This window comes from Gekko japonicus, unplaced genomic scaffold (assembly GCF_001447785.1).
Source record: "Gekko japonicus isolate JY-2015 unplaced genomic scaffold, Gekko_japonicus_V1.1 scaffold3965, whole genome shotgun sequence".
Classification (NCBI taxonomy): Eukaryota; Metazoa; Chordata; class Lepidosauria; order Squamata; family Gekkonidae; genus Gekko; species Gekko japonicus.
In genome coordinates this window covers 78,385-87,622 of record NW_015165944.1, presented here as the reverse complement: position 1 = coordinate 87,622, position 9,238 = coordinate 78,385, and the positions used below count along the sequence as shown (strand labels likewise).

At 45.8% G+C, this 9,238-nt stretch overlaps 1 protein-coding gene across 2 annotated transcripts in view; it reads right to left on the bottom strand.

Moving 5' to 3' along the window:
* Positions 1-9,238, bottom strand: part of LOC107110651 (neuronal migration protein doublecortin-like) — a 38,741-nt gene that overhangs the window by 3,569 nt on the left and 25,934 nt on the right. For both annotated transcript variants that reach the window (XM_015411449.1, XM_015411450.1), the window contains exon 2: positions 7,927-8,021. In XM_015411449.1, the coding sequence (XP_015266935.1) occupies positions 7,927-8,021 (95 nt within the window). The remainder of the gene's footprint in view (positions 1-7,926; positions 8,022-9,238) is intronic.

The window sequence follows — 9,238 nt, the reverse complement described above, 5'->3', positions numbered from 1 at the left end:
GGGGGGAAAGGCGCATCGGGACCGGGAGAGGAAATTGAAGACTACTTGGAAGCAGTTGACAGGGAAAACGCTTCAGCCCCATTTCCTAAGCGGGACAGAAGCATTTGTGTCTGAAATTACAAATATATTCCGGTAGGGAACCGGTTCTAAAACGGTTCTGTCTGAAATGACAGACCAGTAACTGTTTGGGAACCGTTCCTCTTCCGGATTATATTGTCTGTCTGAAATTCCTCAACGTTTCAGATACCAGGTGTTAGTCTCCTTCCTCACTGGTTCCAGATTCTCTGTGGCACAGAGGGAGAGGTAAAACACGTGTCATTTCCCCTGCACCACGGACCTCCTCTGGAACCCTCTGGAAAGAAACAGTCATGAGCCCACACCCCTTCAAGCTCTGGCCCATTGATTCCAGGAGGGGAGGGATCATAACCACACGCTCTGCAACAGGGAAAAGAGCCAGAGTCCAGCAGCACCTTAAAGACTAACAACATTTGTGGCAGGGGAGGAGCTTTTGCGAGTCACTGCTCACTTCTTCAGATCTTGGTCTATCTTGAACTATGGTCGAATCTGCATTTGCATTTTTAAAATTAGTTTCACGCTGCTGTGATGCCGTCTTTCTCTATGCTTGTTTGAATGCTGTTTGGAGAAGATTCTTTTAAAGCAGTGCAGAGGTGCAATGACAGTGGAGCCGCCCCGAAAGGACGATAAACATATGTGGACGTGCAAAAGTATGCTAGCACTCTTGAGGTGTGAAAACGACACCAAATGTAGACAGCTTTTTTGAAGACGTAGTCAAAAGGCTGGGACGCCAGTGGGAAAGACAAAATGCAGATTCAGCCTAATGTGCAATCCGCACGTGGGGGAGGCAGTAAACTATCTCAGAATTCATAGAGCTCCATGCCATGGAAATACACTGAGGATTTGTGCTATCACTTTCTGTTTTGACCTCTGACGGCTTGCCCGATGGAGAAGGTAAAAAGTCTCAACTGAGTGCATCAGTGCACCTTTGTACTCAAGACCCACCCGTCACTGAAAATGAGAACGCTTGTCATCCGTCAGCCCATGATTTTAAATGAGGACAGTCTCCCCTTCTAGGAAGTGAGCTTTTCTTGCTTGGCACAAAGGCTTGAAAACTAAAGGATGTCACCTGCAAAACCCAAGAGCTCCTACAGGCGTTCCTGTCCCAGAAAACCGCTACGACAATGCCAGTAAAACGTAATTATACAGTACATTACAGCTTGCAGAATGGAGCGTAACCTCGACATTGTTCGAAAACCTCCTTAAAAGGGAATATTAGCACAACTGCTTAGAGCATTTGAGATATCCACATTTCTTTCATTGCTTAATGGGGCAGAATTGCTGGGGGAGGGGGAGATTTACTGGTTGATGACGGTGTGAGAAGCATGCTCAGTTTCTGTTTGTATTCCAGCAGATCTTTCCCGCAGTTTTCAATACGGTATTGTGGCCAACTGCGCAAGCCACTTTTATAGAACTCCAAGCTTGTTGATCTCCTAGCCCTGACCCAATCAGTTGGTGATCCAAGTACTTGTTCCGGGACAGCAACTCCCAATTCACATCAACCTCTGATCCGTTTTTTGGAACATTTGAAGGGTAAATCAGAGGTTGGAACGAACTGGTAGAGAATCAGCTGCCTCTTGGCAAGTTTCAGAGAAGAAGCAGTGTTAGGCTAAAGGACACACCATGTATGCCTCAAACAAATGACTGAAGGTGACTTCCTCTTTTACCTTCTCCCCCATAACATACAGGAAAGGTCACCCTGCGATGGGACAGCATCACCATGTGAGATTCCTTCTTCCCACTCCCTAGGAACACCAGCCCATTGTGTGGTGAGGCAGTGAGGAACTGACAAGTGATGGTGTCACCTCGCAGGTAAGTCTGGAATGTGGAGGGGTGCCGCTGTCACCTCGCAGGGCGAGTTCCTCTGTTACCGGATGTCAGGTAAGTCTGGAATGTGGAGGGGTGCCCTCCCGTTCTCTGTCTCAGCTCTCCCTGTTAGCTATCTTACGCTTGACCTTGTAGATGCTCCAGCTGCAGTTTTACTCAGTTGGGAAAGTTAATAGCTTTTTGCTTTGCCTGCTTGCTTTCCCCGCGCACGAGAGATGTATCCATTGGTTCATGCTTACCGGGGGGATGTTTGATTCTAGTATAAGTCAGAGGCCCTGGTATAGGCGGCCATTCCTGACACAAGCTGTATACGTGTCTCTAGTACTGGATCTACCAATAAACAGTCTCAGCTCTCCTGACTCACCAACTGTTTGCTATCTTATGCTTGACCTTGTAGGTGTTATAGCTGCACTTTTACTCGGCTGGGAAAGTTAACAGCTTTTTGCTTTGCCTGCTTGCTTTGCCCGCGCGCGAGAGATGTATCCATTGGCTTATGCTTACTGGGGGGGATGTTTGATTCTAGTATAAGTCAGAGGCCCTTGTGTAGGCGGCCATTCCTGACATAAGCTGTACACGTGTCTCTAGTACTGGATTTACCAATAAACAGTTATCTTCTTACGAAGCCCTGTATTTTTCTCAGCTGAGAAAACTGAGAAAAATAAAACGATAATAAAACAGTTGTAAAACTAAAACCAGCAGACACAGAACCCCTAAAAAAAAAGATTTCGCTAAAAGCAGGGAGGAATTACACATCATTTGCGTGTCACTTGCAAGTTAATAATATAGATCCCTTTTGCAAACATGAAAAGGGTTTTGTTTTTTTGCTTGGGGAAGGGGAGGAACTTGTTGGGGCGGGGGGACAGGGATTCACAAATGGTGGGGGGCAAACTGTTGTCACACTGTGATGTCATCAACACCCAATATGTGTTGCAGAGTGCCTTGGGTGGCAGAGATCACAGGAGGAGGAACAAAACTGGGAAGAAAAAAAATCCTATTTGGAACTCAACTGAAACTCAAGGGCACCTGGGCCTGACCAGTGCTCCCTCTAAGCTGTGGAGCCTTGTGAGCAAAAATTCTGCTTTGTGAGCGACTGGCATTAAAGTTGTGAGCGGGCAATTTGGCTACTGCATACATTAGTTTGCTCTGGAGCCGGAGGCTAAAAAACTGAGCTGGCTCACACTAACTCAGCTTAGAGGGAACGCTGGTCCTGACCTGAAATTATATGAGCTTTTCAAGCAGGGACTTTTCCATACTAACCTGCCCCCCAATCCGACCTTTTCCTACTTAATTGGACCACAAGCTGACTGAATCCAGCATTCTTACGCTGAGTCAGACCAAATGGTCTTGGTAGCCCAGTTCTGTCTCCTCTGCCTGGCAGCGGCTCTCTGTGGCTACATGTGTTATCATTGAATTTTTATACTGCAACCCCTTTATTATTACTTAGAGATCATTCCCAGCCTTGCTGCATTTGATCCCTTGTAAATGGATGAGGCCATGGGCTCTTGTTTCTGCAAAATGGCCCCCGCTCCGCCCCCCCCCCTCTTGCAACCCTGATGAACTAGTAGTGCCTGGAAAATCTACACCTTCCAGCAACTGAAACTGACAGGTGAGAAACTGAAGCCGCATTTGACCGAATGCCAACAAAAATTGCCAGCAGATGGCTTTTGGAATTAAAGTTTTTGTCTTTTAATTGAATGTTGCAAAGCTGGAATATTAGGGGGCATATTTCTGATGCTGCTAAATAAAAGCAACCATTCAAAGGAAGCCCCAGGAGCCCTGCAAAGAAAATCGAGATTCTACTAAAACTGAAGGCATTGCATTATTTCCATTGTTTTAAGCCCTTGAATGAGCAGCATCTGCTCAAAGAGTCTTTATTTCCCTCCTATCGGAGACAGTGAGCTGCTTACTTGGTTGTGGTCTCATTAGGATAATACAAAAACTTCCTCCAGTAGATGCACTGGGGGAAGAAAAATCTGGAAAAGAACAATAAGGATTCAAAAGGCATGATGTTGGATGTGGCAGTCAGAAAGCTCCCGCTGAGTCCTGCTGACTCTTATTAAGGGGCAATTTGCACCATGTATTTTCTGCCCACGCAAGCCGTCCTGAAACTCCACGGAGGTGTTTGCATGTGGAGAAACAAAACGTGTTAACCAATCAATGGGAAAGAGAGAAGAAAGCCACATCAAGCCTACATTTCTAACCCAGATTTGGGGATCTTCTTCAGTCAGACCGGGTCCCAAGTCCTGTCCCAAAAGTATCCAAACTTCTGAAACCACCGTCTAGGAAATTAACTCAGGATGACTCCTAGAGCAGATTCGGAGGAGTCCCACAATGATTTCCATGACTATGGCCCAATCTGCATCTAGTATTTGCTCCGTTGTTGTACCAAACCCACACTGGAACAGAAAAAGATGCGGCTCAAAACCACATTCAGTTACCCCGGCCAACGCCATACTGACTGCAGAGTCAACCCCCCCCCAATGGCCATAAAACAGCCACAAATCTATGCAGACGGCCACCATAAAACCAGAGATCAAATGAAGTGAAAGCGGGCATGCAGTCTGGACGCTGCCATAAAATTCGACAATCAGTCAAAGTGAAAGTGGCATGCAAGGTAGATGGGAATTTCTGTTCCAGTGTGGGTTTGGTAAGACAGCGGAGCAAATGCTAGATGCAGATTCGGCCAAAAGTAGCAATGAGAGAGCCCAGAGTAGTTCCACACTGGTCATTTCCTAGGTCAACACCAGTGTTCCCTCTAAGCTGAGTTAGTGTGAGCTAGCTCACAGTCTTTTAACCTCCGGCTCACACATTTGTGTCTTGGCTCGGGAAAGATGGCTCCAGAGCAAACTGATTTATGCAGTAGCCGAATCGCTCGCTCACAACTTTAACGTCGATTGCTCACAAAGTAGAGTTTTTGCTCACAAGACTCCACAGCTTAGAGGGAACATTGGTCAACACATGCTGAGTCTGACTGCTCCTGAAACTTGCCAGACTTCTCAGGCATACAAAGAAAAAAGAGTTGACCACAAGAGCCAATGCAGCATACAGCTAAGTATGAGTGCCAGCATGGTTTAGTGGTCGAATCCTCATTCTGTCATGGACGCTTGCGGGGTGACTTTGGGCCAGTCACACTCTCTCAAGCCTGGAGGAAAGGCGAATGATGAAGCCCCTTTTGGGTCTCGATCAGGGTGAATGGGGGGGCCCCACGAAGATTACGCCTCGAATCCTCATTCTGTCATGGACGCTTGCGGGGTGACTTTGGGCCAGTCACACTCTCTCAAGCCTGGAGGAAAGGCAAATGATGAAGCCCCTTTTGGGTCTTGATCAGGGTGAATGGGGGGGGGGGTTTACAAAAGAATAAATAAACAGGACCAGACAAGGATCTGGGAGACCCAAGTTTACCTCCTGAGCCCATGTGGTGCAGTGGTTAGAATGCTGGACTAGGATCTAGCAGAACCTGGTTCAAATCCCCACACTGCCAATGGATGACGGTGGGCCAGTCACTTTCTCTCAGCCCAACCTTCCTCACAGGCAATATGGAATGTAACACCATGAAAAAAGATCTTAAAGATGGTTATAAGCAAATATTATAAGCAATGGGTCTTGAACAGGTTCTAATTTACCTTGATTTAATAATAGTGCAATGTAAATATGATGGAAGTCTTATAGTAAAGTGATCTAGACTTTTTATTAATAACATGAATTATTATAGCTGGAAAGGAAAGAATTGTGTGGATTAGATGAGAATTTTTGGGCAGGAAATGATTTTTTTCTTTCTTTCCTTTTCCCCTTTCTTTCTCCTTGGTTAAAAAGACTGAAAAATAGCACTGTGTGACAAATCTATACGTAACAGTAAGACTATATAGTATAGGGAGCAAGATAAGATAGTTATAATAATAGATAATTATATAGTTTGTAAAGAATGGTAAGATCTGATATTTTATTGTAGAATAAGAACATTTTTAGTAGAAATTGTGGGTTTTTCTGGTTATATGTTTGTAGAGGAAGAAATATCATGATAACATAGAATGATGCCAGACACTATAAATATGCAGAAAAAGGAATTTTGTAAGCGAGACGATGTTATGTATGAGACATTGACATGGATTTCTTTAAAAATGTACTGCTCTCACTATTTTATTTTATTTTTGAAAACCTAATAATATATTTACATTTTTTTTTAAAAAAAAAAAAACTACACACTGTACAAAAAAGGATCCTTAAGGCGACTGCCCAGGTGACCATATCGAGACTTGTTTGGGGCAGATTAATTGTCTTTTTGCTGTGATTTATCAATGCATAGGCACACATCAGGAACAGCAAGGGGGTGGGTGATGTGTAAGACTGAAGGACCTGAAAGCTGTGGCACTGTGCACACGCCCTGCACGGAATCTGGCAAGAAAAATAGAACAAAAAGAGGATTCCTAACGCATCCACTCTGTTTTGGAAAGGAGATGGGAACGCCAAAATCCGGGGACAGATTTGGTCGGTTCCCATGGAGTGACTGCACACGAGCAATTGCACACTGGATGACTATTCACCACAAAACACCATTTCAAATATGCTCTAAGCCAGGAGACCCAAGGGGACTACAGCACTCACTGGGTTTTTTGGCAAGTGGAAGGGGCCACTGTAAGACAGGGCTCGTTTTTGGCTGCCCTCATTCAAATGAAAGGGTTTCCCCACAGTGGGGGTTCAGGAGGGCTGGGAAGCACCTGGGCTTTCCCCTTAGTCAGTGTGTGATTCCTTCCCCTCTTCAGGCTTTCCTTCTTCCTAGGAGGTGTGAGGAGGGAGGTATTCTGTTTGGCTTCACTGCCTCTGGCAGCCATTTTAGGGTGGTGCTCGCCACTCCCTTGCAAAGGCATCTGCAGGCTCAAAAAGGCTGGGAGCCCTTGCTCTAGGACAGTGATAGCAAACCTTTTAGAGACCGAGTGTCCAAACTGCGACACAAAACCCACTTATTTATCGCAAAGTGCCAACACGGCAATTTAACCTGAATACTGAAGTTTTACTTTAGAAAACACAACTCATACATTAACTTAAGATGATCCAAACAAAGCAAGGAAAGCAATCCCAAATACTTTCATTTACTTAAAATTATTTGGCAGAGAATTCGACACTTTAATGATGGTCTGGGCCTGGCTGGGGTGATGGCATGCGTGCCCACAGAGAGGGCTCTGAGTGCCACCTCTGGCCCCCGTGCCATAGATTCGCCACCACTGCTCTAGGATATATCTATTATAGTTACTTTATAAAGCACAGCACTCCATGTATTGCATGGCAATTGAAAAATCAACAGAGACCAAGACTCGCAAAATCATAAAAATCACAAAATATTTTTTAGAAATTGCAAAGAGCAAACATTTAGAGGCTGTAACAGTCCAGTCTTTATTACTATAGGATTTTTTCCTGTACATAAATGTCCAGCACATAAATGACAGGACATAGGAGGGCTGGCAGTAGTGAAATGATATGGCAGGCCCACAAGCAAGACAGTCTGAATGCAAAGTCAGTGCCTGGCAGTGTTCCCTCTAAGTTGAGTTAGTGTGAGCTAGCTTAGAGTTTTTTAGCCTCCGGCTCACACATTTTTGTCTTAGCTCGGGAAGGATGGCTCCAGAGCAGACTAATTTATGCAGCAGCCAAATCGCTCGCTCACAACTTTAATGCCAGTAGCTCACAAAGTAGAATTTTTGCTCACAAGACTCCAGAGCTTAGAGGGAACATTGGTGCCTGGGTTCTAAATTCCGCCAGAGCCTGCAGCTTCGTGGAAATAAAACCACCCTAGACCCTCAGGCAACATGCCTCCTGTTGAGGTGTAGTACCACACACAGCCATGCTCAGTGGCGATGCTAAAGGGCAGCAGAGGGCAGTTCAGCCTTTCTCCCTTCTGGCAAGCTACCATGGTGGTACAGGCACCTAATACCCAGATTTATTTGCTGTATTCACTGTCTCTATAATGCACCCCTCTCACAGGAACTCAAAGCGGACTGTAGGAGGTTTAGTAAGGTATAAGAAACGTAATACCTTGTGCTTACGGAGGCTTCCTGGACTGGTAGGTGTGGAGATTGGGGACTGCTTCGATTTGGGGGTGGACAGCTGGCTGCTCGATGTTCCATTTGCTGTCGTAAGATAAGAGAGAAATCGGCCATGAACAAAGATGAGCAAGAGGTCACAGAAGAAATCCATCCCGTTTTCATCAAACCCCACCAGTCTATGAAATCCACAGTCAACAAATGAAACCGTAGTTAATGATTTTCTGGATAAGCGTGAAGGATCTTTTCCAGCATCACAGCCAAGGTGACTGCGAGCACACATTTCAGCTTGCAAGAAATAGCCACGTTTTCCGCATGGACTTAATGGTGGAAGCCTGGGCTCGGCTGATAAGGAAATGTGGCAAGCAGCAGGTTCTCAGGTGAAGCCACAGCAGTGGAGGCAGGGAACAGCTGAAGCCCCGGAGTGCCGGCAAAGGCAGAGGGAGACGACCCTCATTCCAAGGCAGACAGACTGACCACTGGCTCACAACAGTCCTGCTGCCCAGCATAGGGAGGGGGTAAATCCAGAAGGAATCAGCTGACGGTTGATGCTGAGCCAGCCACGGCCACAGGGGACTCCCTTGGGCTGGAACATCAGGCTCCCATGCACGGGTAGAGGGGGAAGGGGAGGGGATCTACAGTGATTCTGGAAGCGAGTGCAAAACATGTTAACACCAGTTTACATGGGATTTTCTTGATGCACTCCTGGCATGTGAGTGCCCGTGAATGGTCACAGGGAGGGGGAAATGGTGGCAAAAATTATCACGTAGCCCAGCTCGACTGAGTTTTGTAAACAGCAAACCCGAAGGGAGACACCTCGGGGTTTTTAAAAAGGAAGTATCAAAATCTGTCTAGACGATTCAGTGCAAAACGGGAAGCGATGCAAGCTACTATGCTTATTGTATTCCTGCTTGGATTTACTTAATGTTATTGTATCATAGATCAGCAATAACGTAATCAACAGGCAGCAACAAGTAACCGGAAATGTGCATGTAGACTAAAAAAAAAATAACTGTCATAAACTATATTCCACGTTACGTGCATAGTTAATAAAAAGGTTTAACCAGGTGCCTCCTCATCAAACAAGCTGTCACTGACAGCGGCTAGAAGAGCTCTCTCATGGCTGCCACCACTCTAGCGTGGGTCTCCCCGGGAGGGCCCAGAGCACCCTACCCCTTTAGGCACGCCTTTTCCAGCAGGTTCCCCCTTATAAGTGACCAAATGAGGCATGAGGACCCAGGAGAGTAACAAACTATTTTTAATTACAGAGATTTAACAACAACTGTAATTCAATAACATGTAGG